The sequence below is a fragment of the Dromaius novaehollandiae genome, chromosome 11 (assembly GCF_036370855.1).
Source record: "Dromaius novaehollandiae isolate bDroNov1 chromosome 11, bDroNov1.hap1, whole genome shotgun sequence".
Classification (NCBI taxonomy): Eukaryota; Metazoa; Chordata; class Aves; order Casuariiformes; family Dromaiidae; genus Dromaius; species Dromaius novaehollandiae.
The window spans coordinates 1,709,613-1,732,503 of NC_088108.1; the positions used below are offsets into that span (position 1 = coordinate 1,709,613).

At 46.7% G+C, this 22,891-nt stretch overlaps 1 protein-coding gene across 16 annotated transcripts in view; it reads right to left on the reverse strand.

The window, feature by feature from the left end:
- Positions 1-20,739, reverse strand: part of LOC112990889 (H(+)/Cl(-) exchange transporter 5) — a 54,393-nt gene extending 33,654 nt beyond the window's left edge. For 2 of the 16 annotated variants that reach the window (XM_064517957.1, XM_064517949.1), the window contains exons 1-3: positions 20,562-20,697; positions 15,989-16,052; positions 13,473-13,689 (exon numbers count right to left, since the gene is read on the reverse strand). Coding sequence is in view for 4 of the 16 variants with exons in the window: in XM_064517956.1 (XP_064374026.1) it covers positions 555-660 (106 nt within the window). In the remaining 12 variants the exon portion in view is untranslated. Of the gene's footprint in view, positions 1-554; positions 856-13,472; positions 13,690-15,988; positions 16,072-20,561 lie in introns of those variants that run through there. The other 14 variants (XM_064517958.1, XM_064517954.1, XM_064517959.1 and 11 more) reach the window with 12 other exon arrangements.
- Positions 20,740-22,891: the final 2,152 nt, after the last annotated feature.

Sequence of the window (22,891 nt, forward strand, 5' to 3'; positions counted from 1 at the left end):
AAATTCTCTTTAGCATGGTTGTGAATTTATATTTGTAGTGCAAAGGCCAGGTCCTTGCTAGTCAACAAGAGGTACAGCATTCCCCACGCACACACTTAGAAAAGCAAATTGGAGATATGTCAGTTCCTGCTCCCCCCCTCTAACCCCAAGTTTGTTCTCATTTACCAACAGTTAAAAAATAATAATAATAATAATAAAGCACACACCGCACTTTCAAGTCCCAGAAAATACCAGGCAACATCCAGCATGTTCACAGCAGAAAAAGGACACACAAGCAAGTTGCCGAATTACCATTTTCTTCCATAAATCCTGAGGTCGCCACTAGAGATGCAAGTTTAAATCACCTGCTCTTACAGCAATACTCCCTCTCCGGGGCAGCAGTGTCCTTCCAAGCTAAAACCACGGGCACCAAAAAAATGACTGCGTTCACACGCTTCGCTACTCTGTTGATTTACCCCAAGGGCAAGGGCTGCTCTTTCCTACCAAGTTACCCGGCACGGGTGCTGGCACGCTACCCGTGCTTGCCCGGGCTCTCCCATAGCGGGCGTACGTACCCAGAGGCTCCTGGTTTATCCAACGCTTGAGCGAAGCAGCGGCCATCCTCCCCGCGATGCTGCCGCTAGCCTCTTCCTCCTTGTTCAGACGGTCGCTTTTTGCCATCTCAGGCAAGCAGAGGGAAGCAACGAAGTAAAACCTGAAGCGGTCGGCCCCGCGACGCCTGGTAATGACTCAGATGACAGCGCGAGCAGGCAGGAAGCCGGAGTACCCCGCTGCCGCTCTGGGTGAGCAAACTCGCTCCCAGGCACCGTCCCCACGCAAACACCATCCCTCCGACCGCGTTCAGCTCGCCGGTAAACGCCCCAGGCCGCACGTTCTCCCCTCGCCCCGTTGTCATCTCCAGCCCCGGGCAGGTTGGCTCCCCCATCCCTGCCGACGCGCCTGTCCTCGCGCCACCTCCGCGACTTCCCCTTCCCCACAAAGGCCGCAGCTGAGAGGAGGTGCAGCAAGCCGCGGCCGCGCACCGCCGCTCAGCTCGCTTCCGTCGAGTCGGCCCGCTGGGGCTGCCGGTGCTGACCACCAGCGCGGAGCAATACTTCCCAGCGCGCAGATTTGAAGGTTTTCATGCCAGTGAGCGAAAAGCTTCCAAACCCCCTTTTCTTTTTTTCCTCCTTCTTCCTTCCCTTCCCATCTGGTAGGAGACTTGGCTCTGGCTCCACCACTGGCACACAGCTATTACGCGGGAAGAAAAATAAATCTTTAAAAAGCAGACGGAGTAATTCTGATCAGCTGCCTTCATGAGTCATTCTTGCCGTGGGGGAAGGAGCAGGCTCCCCACCTAGCGGCTACTTTAATTCGAAAGCCCAAAGCCCAGGCCAAAAGAGGTCCCGTCCCCCCCCAAAATCTGCAAATCAAAGCTGAGCTTTGCAAAACAAGCAAGAGCTTGATAGTTCAGCATACTTCTTCCTCCTCCTGCCTTTCTTCAAGCCCCAAATTCTCTCCACTGCATCTTTTCAAACAGTTTTACACATGCCTTTCCATAATTGTAACTGTACACAAATAAGAGGGGGAAAAAAAGAGGAAATCAGCTGTAATTGAAAAAAACAAATAAAGAAAAGGAGAAATAAAAATCATTCAACTGTTACAGCAATACTGCTAGTACCTGGCTTAGGTTTACAAGGATTTACTGCAACACAACCACTCCAGAGGCTCATGTTGCAGTTATTTTCAAAAGCTTCATTCCAGAGCAAAGCAGCTTACTCCGTGCGCAAGAAATTTCCGCATACCGGTAAACTAAGAAAGTTGTTTTGGACCCTCTTCACATCACAGACCCTGAAACACATAACCCACACAATCCCAGCTTCTTAAGCACAGATATAAGGAGTAAGGGAATTGGGGCTGGGGGGTGACCCACAAGTATCCCAAGTAGAGAAACTACTGATTAGTCCCCAAAAGAGGTCGGAGTCGGGCTTCAGCTGTGGGCGATTCTGCCCCATAGTTACACAGAGGCTGAAACAGCCTTTCTGCTTGTAGGCCGGCTCACTCCCCACGTCTCGCAGTCTCACCGGGATGAAAACGCAGCACGCAAACTGGGTGTTTTGCAAGAGAACATATAGAGGAAAGGGTCCCCCCCCCCCCCCCTCGGCTTTGATGTAAGGTCGTAAAGATGTGATTGGATTTCTTTTCTGTTTTAAAACAAAGAATTGGAATTTCTCCTTTGAGTGCTAAAAAGCAGAACGCTCTGTGCACAACGTTGGCTATAGTCACCTCAGAAGACCTCACTAAGCTTCTCGCTATCACCCTCAGGTCAAGACGCCCAAGAAAAGGCAATGCCAAGCAGTAAGTGCAGGTGAATGCAGGGTGCAACACCAATTGCTCGTCAGCTCTCAGCACACACAGGAGGAGTTTTAACAACCCTTCCTGAACATCAAAGTGCAAAGATCCCGAATGCAAGAAGAGCTCTCCTCTTCATTATTTTTCACAGTAAAAGTCGCATCCCTTGAGACTCAGAACACATTTTAGATCGGACACCAGTGCAACCCTTGAAAGAATCATTTTGTAGTTTTTATCAAAGAAGCCACACTATTTTCCAAAGTCATTTCTTCCCCCGCTTCTTCCTGCTGTCTGAAGCAACTAAAATCAATTTTCCTTTACATATAGATGAAACCAGACCAACAGGCAAGCTGAAAATTGAGAGGATTTTTCAATTTTAGTTATTTTTGGGTGCAGTATGTGACACAGCAAGTTCTTCAGAGAGGAAATGTTCTTTCAATACATTTAAAAATATGCTGCTATTAATAATGATGTGGTTTCACAAACAGAGCATAAATCACTAATCAGAAGGGTCAAACAGCTCAAAGATTATCAACACACCTTGCGTTACTGTAGTTTAAGTGTATGGTGATAAAACCATTTGTTTGCATATATTCACTTCTCACCATTGTCTGCCTACCTGCATCTCCTCCGAAGAGGAGACAACTGATTCACCTCCTAGCGTAAGTCCACTTTTCTCATTCTCTACTTCTTTCCATAGAAAGTTTACAGCTCCTTTCTTTGAAGTAGCTAAATAAGGAGGGCTCTGTCACTTCTACCAATTCAGCGTTAAGGTGGAAGCAGGAAAATGCCCTTCCCAGGCTCAAGCAGGCGGCACGAAGCCCTGCCAGGCCCCAGAGCTGCACGGTGACCGTCAGTGCTGCAGGTTGACCCAAGTGGAAATCTGCAGCTCCTCTCCACGGTTTAAAGCAGCTCAAAGCAACAGCTTGTACACAAAACACACAATGCAGTTCAGTTAGCATCTTCAGCTGCTGTTTGAGCAAGGGCAAGCAAACAAAGGGCAGGTTGTTTGCATTAGGCAAGCAACTGTGTAGCCAGAGTGGTCTGACACAATAGATGTTTTAGAGAAACTGGGAAAACAACCAACAAAGCCTAAACACAAAGACTGAGCATTGAATCTGAATCATCCTGGGCTTGGTTTGTTTATTTTAAAGCGTATTCACACAGGCCACAGGGAGATGAGCAGTAAACTGCAACAAGATATGCTATGATCTGACATCAATCCAGCAAGATAACATGCAGCATCATGTTTTGCCAGGTAATGCTAGAAAGCAACATACGAATTCTGCAATATTTGAGGTTTCCCCAATGCTTTTCTACATTGGGCTAATATAACACTAAAAACTTTAATACGTACAGTGTATTAACAGACTAAATACCGTCCACAGACCTTATGCCACTCAGCCCAGTACGGTGGAAAACATGTGGAGGCAAACATCACAACTACATCTGATTTCATCCTCAGCTCATGAGTAACCATACTTGGCTGCATAAAACTCATTTCCCCCAGATATTGCTACTAGGATCACAGACGGCCGGCAGAACACTGGAACTCCAGAAGCAAGATATTTCAGCATTTCATTTATTAAATCAGAAATTCCTCATAACCCTCCATCACTGATTAAAGATCTGGTTTACTGCTGTAGGTGCTTTACACAAAGAGGATTTCCAGAAAGCGGGGGCAATTCCGTTTCTCCTGCTCTACCAGGAATTTCTACAGCTCATGTCAGCTATACAGAGCTAGGGAGAAGACCTTAAGGAAACAAAACATACATGTAAGGGATACTGCAGAAAAGCTTGTTGGGTTTGTTTGGAGGGCAGGTCAGGACTGGATTTTGTTGGTATGTTTGTTTTCTTGGAGGAGGGACAAGAGAGAGGACAACCCCTGGAGACCTCTTCTGGTGTTTTCCATACAATCGGGGTGAAACCACCTACCAGCTACAGCGCAAAAAGCTTTAGCAGCTCTCAGCCATTCAGGTTTTGGGTCTGAAGAGATCACTACTTGATTCTAAAAGATCAAACAAAAACACACCAATATGTCTTCTGAAGAAAAGACCTCATTATTCAGATCACAGTCAAGGAAATCCAAGAAGCCCCCAGAGCTGTTCCACTTCTACAGTAATACTCTAATTCACACAACAGACCTTGATTTGGTTTACTGGGAGAAACTAATTTACAACTATTTTGTTCCCCACCAATACCCAGAAAGCATCAACCTTGATAAAGGGTACAACTTTTCCTTTTTTTGTTTTAAAAGAGACATTTTGACAGTCTTCAGACACAAGCACCGAGTGTGCAGCTCCTAATCCCTGGGCATGAGCACATTTAAACAAAAAATCAAGTGGGAATGCACTCTTCAAGTGCCTGGAGGGGAAAAAAAAAGGCAACAGGGCAGAGCAGATGTGGAAACATCTGGCTTTCAGATGGGAGGACAAAGGAAAAGGATGAACACAAAGGGTCCAGGCTTGTCAGCACCATTACAGAACAGCAGCTAATTCAGTCACCCACTTGCCATCCTCCAGCTTCACAGAGCTGGAGACTTACAGACTTCATGGGTTCTAGAAAAGCAGGAGTTCGAAAAAAAGAACAGGAGGAAGGTCAAAGTATTTGGGAAATTCACTCCTGGGAGTCACTTCTATGAACAAGATGCTTCAAATAAGCAGCTGGGATTCTCTCACTCCTACCCTTTGCTTTCGTTACAGCTCTGGGGAAGATACAAGCAATTCTCTGAAGTCTGCCATTGTATCTTTTGGTACCTATCAGCAAAAAGACATGGAAAAAAAAATAGTGCAGAGAGTAAGCAGACTTTAGACTAGGAACCAAGAACTGTAGGACTGTGTTCCCCACCTCATGAAACAGCTTTGTGGCTTTAGCTAAACCACAGCATCTGCTCCAGTGTCTCCATCCACAAAAAGGGGGAAATGCTTATTTACTTCTTGCCAGGAAATGCCAGGAAGAAGTTGATTTTTGAACATCAGTGCATCCGCACTAACCTTGGGGCTACTTTACACAGAATCGTTTCACCAAAACAGGCCAGCCTCGGTGAAATGGCACTGCTTCCAGAAGCAGACTGCTGCGCCTGTGTTACCCATCCTAAAACCGCACAGAGCACTTTTACGCAGCCATAGCTACTAACCCCAGGCAAGATTCAAAGCAGGGAGACAAGCCGCAGCTTGGCAACGCGATACAGCAGGTTTTCTAGGCACACCAATAAAACAACAGACAAACACACTTCAGACCTAATTCAGCACTGATGTCACTCCTGCCAGAGTGATTTGCTAGAAAAAACACTGTTTTGCACAAATTCAGAATGGCTGTCACTGGTAACAGTACTAAATCACAAATAATTATTAGAAAGACATTTTCTTCACTACTTCCTCCCAGTTATCTGCTGCATCCACTGGCTTATCCAGGAAACCCTGTTCTCCCTCCTCCTTCCTGTACATGCCTGAGTTCTTGGGAATATTATTTGTGCCGGGTATAGTTTTAAGGGATTATGGTAAAACAATGCCAAGTCACGTTTAATAGTCAGAGAACATGACTACGCTTAAAACCTTACTGGTATTACCAGTAGGTTGCTAAATCATCTCCAGTAAACCAGGTCCTGTGTTAACTGGTTGCAAATTCATGTCAAAAATTCCTTAAGACGGTACGATGCAGCGACTGGTAAGTTCTTGCACAAACAGCAGTTCTCAGCAAGTTTCCCTCTGCACAGAAGAGGGAGAGAACACACCAAGGGACGCGAAAGCACCTAACTTCAGGCACTGACCCGTATACAGTACTCGCGTTCCCCATAAAAAGAACAGGAGTAACCCATACCGAGCCCCTCCTATCTTCAGGGGTTTCCTCCGTTATCTGAAGTTGTAAGTCACCTGCGGGGAATTCAGGAGCAGAGGCAGTCCTACGACTGCCTGCTGGTTGAAAGCAGGCCAGGTTTCCAACGCATAGCATCTCTGCTGTGTATCGCACCACCGTCCTCTGCTTCTAAAAAGCTGAGAAACGCTTCCCTGATAACTACCAAAAGGCAACAGCAGCACTCAACACCCCCCAGGAAGTAACATATTTCCATCTTAACATTCTCACTGACGTTGCCATGAATTTTTCTACAGTTAACTACACCTCTAAATGGGACCCGTATAGGTTATGATCGTCAGAGGCACCGATGAATTAGAACTGAGAGACAGGAAAGGAGAGAAGAGCTAGGTACCCTGGTGTCCTGGAGATGCATGCCAGTGCAAGCTTCCCCTCACCTGAGCCTGAGGAAGAGCGTCAGAAGACAAACACTGCTAGAGACAGGCCTCTGATTTCATTCAGAATAGCCATGCCTGTATTTTGAGAGGTTTTGATTTTTCTTCCTATTTTACCAGGGTAATCATATAAGAGGGCTTATGTAACCGGCTAATTTAAAGATGGTTGTTTTGAGGTACCAGACTCTGCTTTGAACTTTAGCTTCCCAATACTCATTTCCATTTCCAAAGTTATATACTCCTTCTTTTTCCTCCCAGACTAGACACCTCTGTTTCCAACCCACTGAAACCCATCTGCATCTCAGTCCATTCAGCCTCTTGGGCAGGAAGTGATTCAGGAGAGAGGAACCACAGCAAAGTGAGTCTAGGCCCCGTGCAGTTGCCATTCACGTTCCCAGAAGCAAATTAAAATGACTTCTGTCTTGTGATGCTAATCACAGGCCTCTGACAGCTTTTGGGTCCAGGTGCACTTCCTGTTTAGTCATTCAGTCTTCGCTATATGATAGGTTTGGTTTTTTTTTTTTTTAATCCTCTTGTACAGCATTACCCCTACTGCTAGCTTTGCTTGAGTGCAGCTTCTCTTCCTCACACTCATTACGGGAAGGCCATCCAAGGAAGCCCACGGACTCCAACACAGACAATGAATTTTCAGGTATCATATCAGGAAATTGAACCACCAGCAGAATTCTGGTTTTCTGGGCCATCTCATCAGAAGGACTAAAGAAGTCATCGTAAGGGTGTTGATTCAAATCGAAGCAGCCGCACTGGTATGTATACTGTGAACATGGACATTTCATAGTCTGTTTTTCTCCAGAAGTTCTGATTTTTATAGCATGTTTCATCCTGTAGAACCATAGTAAATGCTGAAACTCAAGCCACCAGATTGCCCTGGTTTTGCTGTTTTTTTTTTTTTTTTCCTCCTGAACATTTTGTAATTTCAGATTTAACTTGCAGTTAAAAAGCCACAGGCTAGACAAACCTGTAGGAATTAAACAGACTGGTCTGGGACAGACATTTGAAGGTTAAAGCAGCACAAAGATAGGAAGCGCTGCATCCTTCTCATTGGCATGGCTACCTTGCTGTATGCTTACCAACATAATGACATCCCCAAACACAAGCAAAACAGTTTGCAGTTCTGTGTGTATGCCATGACCACACTGCCCTGGCTACCTGCAGCATTTACTGCAAGTGGTGTTGCATTTTGTCAAGCCGTGGCACATGGAAGTCAGAATACAAGCAGTGTTTTAGGTCACACACCAGTTATGGGATGAAGTTTCAGCTTTCAACTCCAAACAAAGATTTTCTGCTTTCCACCAGAGAGAATAACCTCCATCTTTTTCCTCTATGCATTTACAGATGCATGGGGGCTACTGGTGCCCAAAGTAAAGCTTGCCCCTCTCTTACAGTAAATAAGAATACGCCTTGCTTCTGCTGAATTGTGAGAGATGCTGGATCTTCAAGACCACCTCATTCTCAAGAACAAATCAAACATATTTAAAATTTCCCCACCAAGATTAGGCACCTGATATACCAATGCTAGATCAAATTTTGTAGCTCCAGTAGTGGCCGCCTGCAGAAGCAAGGCCAGCAGAGGAAGGAAGATAGAAAGTTGGAGGATTTTCAAGCCTGAATACAGCTTTCCACTCTCAAATGAATGAAAAGTGCATTTCCCTCATCTAAAATTACAAGCATGCCTGAGAAGTTCTTCTATAGGTATTAGTCATCTTTAGGAAACTTTCAACATTTAACTCACTTGTCAGTTCGTAAGTGTAAATGCAAATCAGACCCAAACCACAATTTCCTGACGCTTCAGCGCACCACAGACTCCTGAGCAGGAAACTAAGGCAAATATATTGCTTATGCTTCACCATACAACACTAGGCTATGTTTTCAAAGTCTCTTCCATGCTACACTCAAAGTTATAGCAAATCTGCAGTCTTAGTTCTCAAGACAGAGTTCCCGAAGTTTCAGACCGACACCGTTAAAGGGACACCACCCAGTCACTCCAGAGCATGGCAGGGCAGGACTTCAGGATAACTTACAGCTCCAGACAGCTAATCTTTGCATAATTCCCTTTCCTAGGAGAGGCTGTCTTGCCTAAAGATTCAGACAAACATCCTGCTATTGCAAGCCATTAACATCTGAGAAAGTAGGTTTGCAGAGATAGTACTATAAATAGACTATCCATGGTGGCTTTTTAAGCGTGACAAAGCTACAGTTCACAAAGTATTTGTGAAAGGAGGGTAAGGGAGCAACTACTGCAAGAGTCTTTGGTTTCCAAGCAGGTAAGTAACAGGTCCTCCCAATTTGTCCCATCTTTCTGCCCTTCATTCAAATAAAATGCGAGCCAAGAGTGTTTCTCACGCATGAATGGGGTTGTGCATTTTCCTTAGGTTAAGCATAGCAATCACTAAACATCAACCTTCTCATTTCAGTAAACAGCAAGTGCCACACTGCATGAATTAGGTGATAAACCACATTTTCCAGGTCGCGTAGGGAACCAATGCCAGGCACTGGAGCTTTTGCAATCCTTGGGGATACGAGCTGAGCTACTGCCTGGCCCTCCCCATACAGCTCTCTCCAGCACCGTTAGCCACAGCAAACTCTTCCCACTGCATATGGGAGAAATACTGCAGAAAGACCCACAAAGGTCTCAGTTTTTGTCTCGCAAAGTGGACACATTTGGAAGGAAGGTGATGATTAGTCCATCCTTTCCATCCTACATACTTTCCTTCTGTCAATTTTAAGGAAAAGAAAAAGCAAGTAGCTAGATATTTGGAGCTTTTAAAAACAGTTGAAAAACCACCACATCACAAAAACAAACGAGGCCAGCTTGCCGCTGAGTGCTAACTCATTCACGTACCTCTTCCCTGGTCCAGAAGCGTCACCACTGCACATACTACACAAGTCTTTCACATCTAACTGCTTGTCTACAAGCACATCCCATTCTCTTTCTAGGTTAATGTTTTGGCCAAAAGCAGCCTGGCTTGAAAATTCCAAAGACTAAATTCAAAGGAAGCTTCTGGCTGTCCCATGCAACACAGGTAGTTAAGGGTCTTGTTGCCAGTTTTTAGCTTTCTGTATTTTCCAAACTAAATTCAATCATCTACAACAGTTCCCAAACTGAAACACAGCACCAGCAGTTTCTCTGCCAGTAGTGCCCTCTTTTGAAATCCAGGATACTGAAGTTGGATAACTACTAGATGTCTGCTTAGGAGTATCAACTGAACTATAACCTTGTTTCTAAAACAGACCTGCATAGTAATTAAGTGATGACTTTAAAGCATCTACAGCCCAGCCACAGGCTCATCAAATCTTCAAGAACATACAATAAGATTTCCTTGAGTTCATCCAGCTGAAAGGAATGGGCCAGGACCGGCCCCTGCGTTCTGCAGCTGTTGGTCCAGCCAGTGAGATAAACCAAGCTAGAAGTCCATGCTCTGCGCTACATCCAGAAGCGATGAGGCAAGCGGCAGCTCCAAAATGCATATTCCTGTCAGTTACTGAGTCACTCGTTCAGCTTTAGCACATATCCTATTACCCTCTACCAATCAGTCACAGCAGCAGCCCACTTGAGTCCAAGCTCCTTCTCCTGCACCTTCTCTCTTCAGTTGTACCCAACTCCGACATTGTGCAACCCTTCGCTACAACGAAGCCCGTGGCAGCACACCAAGATCAAGCCAAACACAATGGATCTCTCACATGATCAAGTGAAAAATGACTTGGAGGCAAGATGAGAAGATGTCAATACTGGAGAGTCTTCAAGACAGCATGAGAACCAGTAGTACTGACCAAATAGGGGTTTTTTTAATGCAAGTGTTCTCTTTCCGCTGTACGGTCTGAAAACACAGAGTATCCACACTAGTCTTATTGAAACCCAAAAGAGTTTTAAGACTCAGTAATGTTTCCTGAGATTCTTCAGTTTGCAATAAATGGATCCCAAGAATTATTCTAGCAAGAGGATAGATTCTTTCCCGCATTTGCAAAATATACCACTGCACTGTCACTTAAACAGAACAGCTTCCCAAAACCAACCTGGGAGATATGGCAGCTCCAGCCCAGAAATCACGCCACCGATGCTTTGCAGTGATATCCAGATACGAAGCACCCACAAGACCACTTTGCACCACACATCATGCAAGATGGTTTCATACCAAATGAAGTACAATTTGCCAGGCAGCAGTATTTTTAAGTAATTGTCCTTTCCTATTTGCCTCCTATATGGCAATAAATAAGTAAATTTATGAAAGATGCAGTTAATTTTCCACTTCCCAACTAAAACAAACTACTGCAACCCCAGAACTAATGTTTTGTTAGCACATATTTCTACTTTTCAAGTTAAACACATACCTCCCCATAGTCATACAGTATTTGTACCATAAACACTGGTAGTGCAAATAACACTATTACAGATGATCTTTTCTCTTGGATTACACAATTTAGAATGCTCTAATGATCCCATTATTGCTGTACTGTATTTGTGACATCTAGTTATTTTGCTAGAATTGGAAAAGGGCAAGATTTTGGTATTACGGAGCTGAAGTCCTCAAGATCCTATGGAGTTTATGCCCAAAAGTCTGTCAGACAGGAAAAGCCAAAAAACACTAATGAAATATCATCTCTTTTCCTAAACACTGCCTTTTTTTTAAATAAAAGGGCCATTATGACTACAACAGCAAGACTTCTACAGACATTTCTGATTACATTTTATAGTCCAGTTTAGTTTCATACTAATGAGGTTTCAGCTGGAAGACAGGTATTTCATACTTTTGTAAATTCTAAGTACAGTATCTCTTCCAGCAAAATATCTTATCCTTTTTTACATCATGCTTCACAGCATACTCTGAAATTCAAGCAGCATAGAGTGGTCTCGGGCAAGGCATTTCAGGGATGCTGCAGTTCTGCTTCTTGCTCGGCAACGAAGAAAACACCTGCATTTGTTATTGAAATATAGGCTAAAACAGGTTTAAGAGAGGATTTTCAGAGGCACAGGGGAAACGTAAAGCGCCCAGCTCTCACAAAACTCTCAGTGGGAACAGGATACTTAATCTCCCTTTGCAATTGTAAGGAGGTTACGGGAGGAGAACCAGAGCACTGGCAAGGACTACTGTACATTAGCTGAATATCCCTAGGGAGCTGCTGGTTAATGATTCAAAGAGAAGCTGCCAAATTGCAGTGCAAATTAGAGTGGCATGCACTGAATGCTGTTAAGCAGCCGGGTGCTTAGTGCTGTGCACACAAGTTACCTTTCAAACACCTCCCTCTCCATGAAATCCTTCTCAGCTTCCTGGTGGGTAGGAGCAGCCCACGATGCAGCTGATTTTATACATTTTTGTCAAAGCAATGGATTTCATTCTGCTTGTGGACACTTCCTCAGACCGGCTGGCTATTCAGTCCAAAGCACACAAACTCTTTTCTTGTGTAGTCACTACATGTTTCAAGAAAACTGGAAGTTCCTGAAGGGGGGGTGGGGAAGGAAGTGATTTTGGAAGTAATCTATTGCAGCTCAGTACTTCTGAACCCATTTCACTGAACTAGAACAAGCTGGCACAGCAACAAGAGGATAACCAAGGGCTAACTCACTGACTAAAATGCTTAAGCAGCTCTCGGGACTCATTGAATTTCCAGAGATGCTGCAGTCCCCTACAAATCAAGTATGTGTGTTCAATAGTTCATTCTCCACCCTCTGGCAACAGAAGGCAGCTGTCATGTAGCACAACGAGTTGCAAAAATCGCTGTGTACAATGTTCCATAGCTATCCAAAATTCCAGCTCACTCAATACAAGGAGATCCCCATCTCCCCCAGGGAAAAGTTAAATTCTTCTAAAGAACAAAGCAGCTAAGTCACTGGAATAAGTGACCTAAGTTTCCACTTGATATCCTGCAAATTCCTCAGGAACTGCACTTATAACAGTCTAGCCTTTCCTAGAATTAGTTAGCGACTGAATACTGTCTTAATCCGTAAGAGCCAGCACTGTCAACACTACACATCTTTCAGATCCTCTTATAACATTTAATGGACACCTTCCATGCTCTTTTCTGTACGATGTTTTATATAAATGCACATACATTTCATTAAGAACTATCAACTTACTGTTACCCAGCAATTTAGGGATCACGAACACTATATAAACACATGAAGGATTTTCCTTTTATGGATGATGGCTTTTATAATTTTAAAGATGGGCAGAAATGGGCTACCATTGATCACAGCAGTATATCCTCTTTGCTTAAAGCTCTGTTAAAAGTGGTAGTGTAACAGGTGTTATAAAAAAACCCAAGGCAATTTCATATACCACAGGTAGATCTCACTACAGCACATTTCTTGAAAACTTTCTCTTTAAAGCAAAACCCATGAAGAGACAAATGGACCATTAAGAGGAAGAGCAGGGACAGAACCAAGGAATGAATAAACTCATCCTCTGCCCTCCAAAGAAACCACAGCCTCTGTCCAACTAAGGAGATTTTGCCCTACAGTACAGCTGCTTCCTTCTTCAGACAGCCACAGGGTGCTGCAAGAGCTGCCTTCCCTGGAGACACTCCTCAGCCAGAAAAATTAATAGCTGCTGGAGACCCTCAAGGGTCTCACTGTAAGAACGTGCCTTATGTCCTACCTCACAAGACACACAGCTATACAGAAAAGCTCAGACCTTGAAAAGAAATAAATACCAATTTACCCGCAACAACTATGAAGTACAGCCAGCGTCATCACAACAAGCCCTGAAAGAAAAGTATTTTCACACCACTTCACAGTATCAAAGCATTTGCCTCAAACTAGAAACACTACACAAACCTCTGCAACTTAACAGTAACAGCATATAACACTACAGAAATCTCAATCATGTGTTTTAGCAATTCATCAAATTAACCATACATACACACATCCAAGGTTACCTTAACTGAAGTGCTGTGTCTAGTCTGTATCATGCAGCAGGCTCCCAAGGGCCCTGTGGAAGCTGCCTCATCTGTTCTGCCTTTGAGTGCTGTCCCAAACTACATTTAAGAGCAGGATGGTCTCCAGGTACTTCCATTCTCAAGGGACTCATTCAGAAAACGATCTTCCAGAACCAGGGCTTGCAGTACTTCAGAAACAAGTGCACGTGAAGCTATGCTGCATAATCAAAGAGTAAGTTGTTATTTCAGTATGAATAATTAAAAGCATGATGCAAAATACATAATAAGTATTCAAACTCATCTACCTGATGCTGAATTCTGCACTTAGACACTAAGACCTGAATTCAAACTCCTGGTAAATTTATCCCAAAAATGTACCATTGCTCTATTCCAATAGCCTCAAGCCATCCCTCATCCTGCATGCACTAACCTTCGATATTGCCAATACAAATGTATGTGCCATCACTTCCCTGCATCCACACACCACGCCATGTCCCTCAGGGCTGAATGCAAGGCAGAACATACTCCAGAGAGTGATAAGGAGAGCGGGTGGTTTGGGACATGCTGTGTGGGAACAACCATCTCCTTTTAGACGGAGCTTTAAAGTTTGGCTTCAATTATAATCTGGCAGCGGGTTTGTTGGGAGGTGTTGAGCGAGAAACAGACCAGCTGGATTAGTTTAAAACGAGCCTGATGGCAACCTCTGCCACTGTAAGCCTTTTCCTTGCTATGTAGCCAGTCGGGAATGTAACATGCAAGTACAGCGTAACAGAGGAACGCAGCCCCTTGCCAAACAGACACCATTTCCTTCTTAGTTGGATTTCATCTATTCCAAGTCCTTCCAGGACTTTGGAGCAAAGCTGCCCACAGATGTCAGGAAAGAGAAATGCTGGGTATACTGGGCAATTGTCATATTAGATGCATTAATTATATCCCTATTAAAGCATGTTAAAGATGAGGAATTCTTTGGAGCAGAAGGCTTGCCTTCTGCTGTTAGTCACTAGATCCAGCCGGAGGCATTACTGGTGCCTCCTTCCCCACAACTCCTGCACCAAGGATGGAAGAAGAAAATTAGGAAATGTGACACAGGGAAAGAAATAACAAGGGTTTTAGGGTTGGGGGGGGCAGAGGGGCACCTGGGAGAGGAAATGGGGGAGACAGGAGGAAACAACAGAAGAAACAGGTAACTCTTGAGAGCCCAGGGAGCTGAAGAAAGCACTTAGATCAGAGGGAAGAACTCCACCACCACTACATGGACATGTCTTTGAAAATGGCCAGTCATTTACAGGACTACTCCTACATAAAAACATTTTTACACATCACCCCACACTTGTAATTCCTATACTTGATCTACACGGTAATAGCACAAGTCTGCCGGTGCCCCCAGTGCAGAGCTGCTGTCTGGCGGAGGGCTGAGACACAGCTGCTGAGCTCCCACCTCAGCTCACCTGCACAAAGTCTGGCGTAAAGTCAAGGTCCCAAGTTCTTTAAAACATTCCTTTAAATCCTGTCGCTGTGTCGCATTAACCTCCACTAACCTTCAAGCTTGCTCAGTGATTCATCCCACTAAACCAGTTGTTCATGAAGAGCAGCTATTTATCCAGAAAGCAAAGTACTCAATTTTCTAATTGTATACTGTAACACAACAACTACATGACTGGCTTTTTGTCTTACCAACATGTCTAAAGCCAAAGGAATAATATGCCATTAACATCATTGTTTCATAGCCAGAACATTTCCTGAAATATTGGTGTTGTAGCTACATTTCTTGTTGACTGACTGGCTTCCCCCCCCCCCCCCCTTTTTTCTTTTTTTCTTATTAAAACAGCCCTCTTCCCCAAGCAACAGAACTGGATCAAACCTCAGTCAGACAAGCAGTAGTGGAGAATGACTGAAGGAAAGTAATTAGATGAAAGAAAAAAATCTTGCCTCACAGCTTTAGCCAGTAGTTGAACAGCCCTAGTTTTAAAATGTAATAGCGTTAACAAGATCTTGTTGCAGCAGAAGGAGCAAGTATTGCTGTAAGAGGAGAGACGACAGAGGAAAAAAAAAGCGTGTCTGTGTAGCACAGCTTTCCAGTAACTTCCTACAAAATGTAACAGAGAAAAGAGAAATGAGGTCTGGTACTTCAGGGCCCCTGGCGATTTTCTAACTTCTGCTGCTTTCTGGTAGATTATCACTTACTAATCCACAGAAAGTGACTGAAGAACATTTCTTATTACGTTTTCAAGCACACGCGGTAGATGAGGGGCAGGGAAGGGGCAGGTACAGTACAACTCCATAGAAATACATCCTTAGCCAGGTGTTCTTCTAGATACATTTCAGGTTTTGAAGTTACTAGAGAGCCACTGCTAGTAGCAACTCCACAAGATTGTGAGCACGGAAGGGGTAAATATTTGCTGGAAAGTCCACATCATAGCAAGCTGTTTGATCCAAAGTTACTCCAATTTTTCTGTTCTGAGCATCAGCATTCATCCACAGGGGAGGTCAATCTAGATTAAAAAAGGAATATTTACCATCAAATTGCTTCAATATCTCAGTTACTCCTTCCTTCACTCTGATGCCTCTGGCAACTGTAAGCTGGAAAAGAAAAAGCAACCTGCACAGGCAAGAAAACATAGATGGGGCACACAGCCTTATTCACTAGATGATAAACTGTCAGCAGTAAATGTCAGCCTTAAAATTCAGAATTACTCCATGGCAACTGTGAATGAAGGTCCTTTAGAAACTAAATTAGTGTCAAGTTTCATCAAGAACATTACTGCACATACACAGGGAATTCAGAAATTTTCCCATTCCATGTTTCTCTTCAAATTTCTTACTGCCTGTTTTTATGATTGCTCCTGCTTCCTACATCTAATAGCAACACAGGGCAGTAAAGATCACAACACTGGAACAGTACAGACTAGGGAAGATCAGTTTAATTTTAACTGACATAAGCACTAAACCTCTATTGGAAAGAGAGGGGTAAGGACTGTATTTTAAAGACTGAACCTGGAATACAAAGAGACAACAAAAGAGACAATTTTTATTTCAGGAGGTATACTAAAGAGTCTTTCAAATGTTTATATTCACCAGTCTAGGAGACGGCATTATTTTCCCAGGACATAAAGAGCACAGACTCCCAAAATAGGCTCCTTAGTGAACTGATGAGATTAACATTTCTTTTAGGAAGAAATCAAGCTTGAGAAATAGGAGCCTATCCTCAAAGATGGCCAAATGCTGATAAAGGAAGTCAATCTGACCTTATTTTATTTCAAATATGCCTCTTCACTTTATTATTCAGAATGAAGTTTTATATTAAGCTCAGTGCACTCCCAAGTATTCACAGTACAGGAGAGGAGGGAGGGAAGTATCTCTTTTAGCATCCCACCACCAGCACAATCTGAAGCACAGAGCTTGGGCAAGGAGATAGATCTCCCCCCATTTACGGCCTGCCCGGTTATCCCATTACCTAAAGAAAATGACTAAACACTTCAGAGCACAGGGCAAAAGGACCTCGAGACTGACTGCAGGCCTGTAAAAGATTCACTGCAGCCCACATTGCTTTCTTTCAGTGACTACGGCAGCATTCTCCAGCTGCTGAGGTTGCAAGTGCAAGACACCTCAAAATCATACACGTATCTTACTGACCAGAGCACCAAGAGACAGATTTTAGCTTCTGCAAATAAGAAGCCTCTACTGAAATGTCTCCTACACTTTAGGTCGCCCAAGACAAGCACTAGACTAAGAGACTCCCCCTTCATGGCCATTGAGAAGACCAACACTTTGAATGACATGCACCTTTTTGAGCTCACATTGAACAATTTTGATTTCCTAGTAGATAAAATAGCAGAAAAATAAAACCTACAACAATCCTCCTCCCTCTTCTCCATGCATTAAGTTAGAAATCCAGTCACACTGCTTTGAGACAGGAGTATTACCAACACGCCCGACTGAATGAGGGCTGCACCCTCATTATTTATAAGCTGTTTACTCCCAGTGTCAGTGATAGGACTAGTACTCTTCCTTACCACGTGAACCACTTTACCTTGTCAAAACAAACAGTAAAAAGATACAGAATGTGGTTACACATTTAGCACTGAACTGTCCTCACTGAATCTCAAACAAGTGTTTTGAGATTCAACATTGCAGTGCTTCCCAGGGAAGCTACAGAGAAGACTCTCCAAGGGCTACAGGATGGGCCTCTCTGAGAGCAAAGCGTTATAGCTTGCAGGGAGAGCTTTCCTGTGCTGCACAACCTGCAACACTTCCACGTGGAAGTGCAAATATTCAGAGATAAGAGCCTGCAGCTTCAGAAAATCACTGCTTTATGGCATAAATTTCTGTGGCCACGAAACGTTACTGTTCAAACCTCCAGTAGCACAGGAGCTTAGCTATACTTCATCATGGCAGTCGCCTAAGCCAGAGGAACAGAACAAGCAATTATCCTTCCCTGGCTTCAGGGCCATGCTCAAGCCACCAGCAAAGCTACCCTGATCCAGCTTTGCTGCATGTGAGCTCAAGCAGACCAGCCAAGCTCTCCTCTCTGTTCCCTAGTAGGAATCCGCAGCCCTTGACTGCTGCAAAGCAACCACAACCAAGTGGCAGCAACTTATTCAGCAGTAATTTCAGATACACGTGGAAGAGCGCCTGTCCACACTCTAAGGATACCAGTAGAGAGACTAAGCTACAGCTGCCCAACTGCCCATCAGCTGGGCTGCTACAGCTGATTGTGTACAACCACCAGCCCACGTCGACTGAGAGATGATCTAAACCTCTTCCATTCCTATAGCCTTTCAGAGCTTTGTGCTACTTGCTGATGCAAAGTCGCTTAGAGCAAGCAGCTTAAAACCTACCCTCCCATCTTCATTCAGATGGGGATGAAGACGCAGCAATATACAGACTGCCGTCTTCAGACTGCACTGGTTTTGCAGTCCAATTCAGATACCAGTGCCAGAAACACAAAGACTCCAGCCGGTTGCCACTGGAGCTGTCAGCTTCCTCAGGGGTTTGGGCTGATCTGAACATATCAAGCCTATGCTCCAGTTCCTCTGCTGACTCCCCAGCAGCTTCAAAAACCAGCCAAAAGTATTAATAATCTTCAAGGACTGCTATGTTAGAACCCGTAACTCCTCTATGCAAGCATCAAAATGATAACAATCCAGGAGACACAGGAGAATAAAGAAGCCAGCTCAAAGGCTATGCCTGTAGGATGACCTCCTAGAGGAAAACAAATACAGCTGAAGTCTAATCTTTACAAAGCATTACAAAACCTTACCTCTTAAAGGCCTCCAACAAAACTAAAGCAATATTCAGAGCCTTCTACTCACTTCAAGTCTTCCAGAAACAAAACAAGCAAGCAAAGCCACAAACAGAAGGACCCAGCTCTCCAAAAGCCAGAGAGCTAACCTACTGCAGCTCCAGGGCCTTTCATCGGCACGTTTCACGTGAAAAGCACCCCATCTTATGACGGGCACACAAGTAACACCGCGACAATATTTATCAGCACCTTGCTCGCTCTTAAAAAAAAAAATCAATTAACAATACTGTACTTCACTGTGAAATGGAAGGCAGGGGGACATGGTTTCTTTCCCACAACTCTCCATGAATAGAAAATTTGGGAAACCACCTGCATTTACAGATTACACCACCAGACTCCATTTCTACCCTACTAACACTGAATCACTTCTCACAGTTCACAGAGTCCAGACACTGACCGACAATTTCTAACAGTAAACTATTCTCTATGTTCAGAACAAACAGAAAGATCATTTCAGTTTAAAAAGAAGGTTTTCAAGGTAAAGTCTCAATTTCTTGTCAGTTCTTCTTTAAGAGAGAATTTCAGCTCCTCTCCCATTTGTGATCCCAGGGCCTACGTGCTGTCCTATTTTCAATCCTATAACCACTCCGTGGTGGATAGAGCGCTTGCTTGCATGAGAGAAGAGCATTAGCAAACAGCAGCTGCTTTTGAGGGCAGTTTCACAACTGGAAATGAACTGTCAGCACCGCAGGGCGAGCCAGTTCCCCGCAGGCTGCCAGCAAGACCTGCAGACCAGCGGAGAACAAAGCCTGCAGAGCGCAGCTGCGGAACATCTCCCCTCGTCCCCGGGACCTCTATTCCGCGGGGCAAAGCCTAGACGAGGCTAGGGGGGTTGCGTCGTAAGGGCCAGGCCGTGCAGCGCCGTGGGCTGCCTGTCCGGCCCCCCCCAGGGACTCGAGGGCAGCCCGTGGGCGAGCCCAGAGCAGAGGAGCAGTGGGGCGAGCAGGGCTCAGATCCAGGAGACCCACGGCATGTAGGGCACCTCCACACCAACTCCCCCCCGCTCAGGCAAGCGGCCCCGAGACACCCGTTGACCCACAGACCATTCCTGAGCGGCCCAGCTCGGCCTCTAACTCACTCCACAGCCAACCCCAAGGCACCCCCACTCCTGCCCCATAACCCTCACTCCCTTCTTCTGACACCCTGGACCCTCCCTCCTGCAGCTCCAGCCCCATCCTGCAGCCCCTCCATTCCCGCCTCCTCGCTCTGCCCCATGGCCTACTTCCCTTGCCCAACAGTTCCTCCACTCCAGCTCTGCCTCACAACCCCCCACCACTGCCCCACAGCCCCCAACCAAGCTCTGCCCCACAGTGTCCTACTGCTGCCCCACAACCTCCCCAACCAAGCTCTGCCCCACAGCCCTCCACTGCTGCCTCACAGCCCACCCACCCCCACTCCAGCTCTGCCCCACAGCCCCCAATTGCGCTCTGCCCGTGTTCTGTTGCTGCCCCACAACCTCTCTGAGCTCTGCCCCACAGCACCCTAAGACTGCAGCCCCACAGCCCCCCACTCCAGCTCTGACCCCCAGCCCCCCACTCCAGCTCTGACCCACAGCCCCTTACCACTGCACCACAACCCCTCCAAGCGAGCTCTGCCCCAGCAGCCCCTGCCCCACACCCCCCCTCACCAGCCCCTTACCGCTGCCCCGCAACCCCTCCGACCGAGCTCTGCCCCACAGCCTACCCCCCGACCCCCACCAACCGAGCTCCGCCCCACAGCCCCTTACCACTGCCCCCCAACCGCGCTCTCCCGCGCGGCCCCCCGCTGCTGCCCCCCAGCCCTGTCACCTCAGCGCTGCCCCGGCCCAGCTCGCACGCCCGGAGCGCGGCGCGGGCCCGGCCGGCGGCGCGGGGGCCCTACTAGCCGCCCGGCTCGCGACGCCTCCGCACCTGCGCGGCGGGCAGCGCCATTCGCGGCGGGGCGGGGAAGAGGCGCCCACGTGACGGCGCGCCCCGCCCCCCTGCCCGAGTCACCCGCCCGCCCGTCCGTTTTCCTCCCTCCTCCCGGGCAGGTCCTGTGCGCAACCGCACTGCGCCGCTCCGAAGCAGCTGCGAGTCTCGCTGGCGCCATCTTCAGTGTGGGCGCCGAGCTCCTAATGGGAAAGGCTCCCAATGTTTTCGATGGGGAACACCGTGGGAGGAAAGGGCGGTGGACAGGGCGGGCGCCTCAGTGGGGCCAGCGCTCAGGCAGCCTCCCTGCTTGAGGAGGCTGCCCGATACGTGGAGAAAGGATGAAGGGAGAGGCCAGGCCTTGGCAAGGTTGGCGCCACCTCCCAACGCTGCTGGGCCTTGCAATAGGTGCCCTGGGCCTGCTGTCCATGTCCCAGCCCTGCCATCCACACCTTGGCCCTGCCGTCCACATCCCAGCCCTGCCATCCACACCTCTGCCCTGCCGTCCACATCCTGGACCTGCTGTCCTCATCGCAGCCCTGCTGTCCACATCCCAGCCCTGCCATCCACACCTCTGCCCTGCCGTCCACATCCTGGACCTGCCATCCACACCTTGGCCCTGCCGTCCACATCCCAGCCCTGCCATCCACACCTCTGCCCTGCCGTCCACATCCTGGACCTGCTGTCCTCATCGCAGCCCTGCTGTCCACATCCCAGCCCTGCCATCCACATCCCAGCCCTGCCATCTACACCTCAGCCCTGCCGCCCATGTCCCAGCCCTGCCACCCACACCTCAGCCCTGCTGTCCACATCCCAGCCCTGCCATCCACACCTTGGCCCTGCCGTCCACATCCCAGCCCTGCCATCCACACTTCTGCCCTGCCGTCCACATCCTGGACCTGCTGTCCTCATCGCAGCCCTGCTGTCCACATCCCAGCCCTGCCATCTACACCTCAGCCCTGCCGCCCATGTCCCAGCCCTGCCACCCACACCTCAGCCCTGCTGTCCACATCCCGGCCCTGCCATCCGCATCTCAGACCTGCTGTCCCCATTTTGGCCCTGCTGTCCACACCCTGGGCCCAACCTGACACCATCTGGGCCAGTACCAGCCATGGGTGCCAGCAGGTGTTGCACTGGTCTGCCCACTTTACCCAGAAGGGCTGGTCCGAAGGGATCAGGCATCACTCAGCCCTATAAACCTTGCTTTGCTGTGACATCATTGCTGAGACTATTTATCATGGATGTTTTTTACTTGTTGTTAAAACTTCCCAGTGGCAGAGATGTCCCATCTTCCATCTCCCACCCTTTCTTTGCCTGAGGTGTTGCATCCAGCCAGGGCGATATGGAGGAGATTCTTTCCCAAAGAACTCCGGATAGTGGCTTTCTCCAACAGCTAGAGAGTATATCCTTAAAAATGGTGGGGAACTTTCCATCCCTCCCTCCACACCCGCCCAAAAAAGTCTGAGCATGACCGGAAGGTCAGAAGCCTGGGGGAAGCCTGGAGGAAAATGCTCACTGGAACAGGAAAATTTCCTGTTCCAGGAATTGCTTTCCCTATCAAGTCACTAAATATTTACAGAAGATATTGGCCCCGTCTCTTTCCAAAGGACCCACAGACCGCTTGTGTCTTCGCACCAGCTCCTGAAACTCTGTGGCTCTGTGCCAGCTTAGTCCCAGTATTTCTTTCAGTCACAGCTGCAGCTACAGCAGAGCTGGGATTGAGCTTGGGTTCGCCAGCACCCAGCAGCACTTCTGTGACCAGGAACACTATACCCAGCTGAGACAGTAAGGGTGTGGAACCGACTCGATAGCAAGCAAAGCAGTCCAGGGTGCCCTGGCTATGAGCTCTGGTCTCATGCTAAGTGTCAGGAGGTCATCAATAATTAATCTACTTTTAGTACAGCATTGAAGTTAAACCTGCCAGAACTCGAGGAAGGTATACTGGGGGGAGAAGATGTATACAATGAAAGAAGGCTGAGTTTAAGACAAGAGGTCAGTGTCAGGACACTGCTTTTTTATCCCCAGGCCTGTTTTCGGCTTGTGGTAAGAACTCCAGCAAGTCACTGAAATGCCTTTTCTCTGTCTCAGTTTCCCAAAAGCTGATTCAGAGGAAGAGAAGGGCAAAGTCATGAGTGCTGGCAAAATGTTTTGAGATGCCTGGAGAAAAGAAGCTGAAGGCATGCAAGGTATAGCTACAATGACAGTGCCCTAGGCCTGAGTCGCTAGAG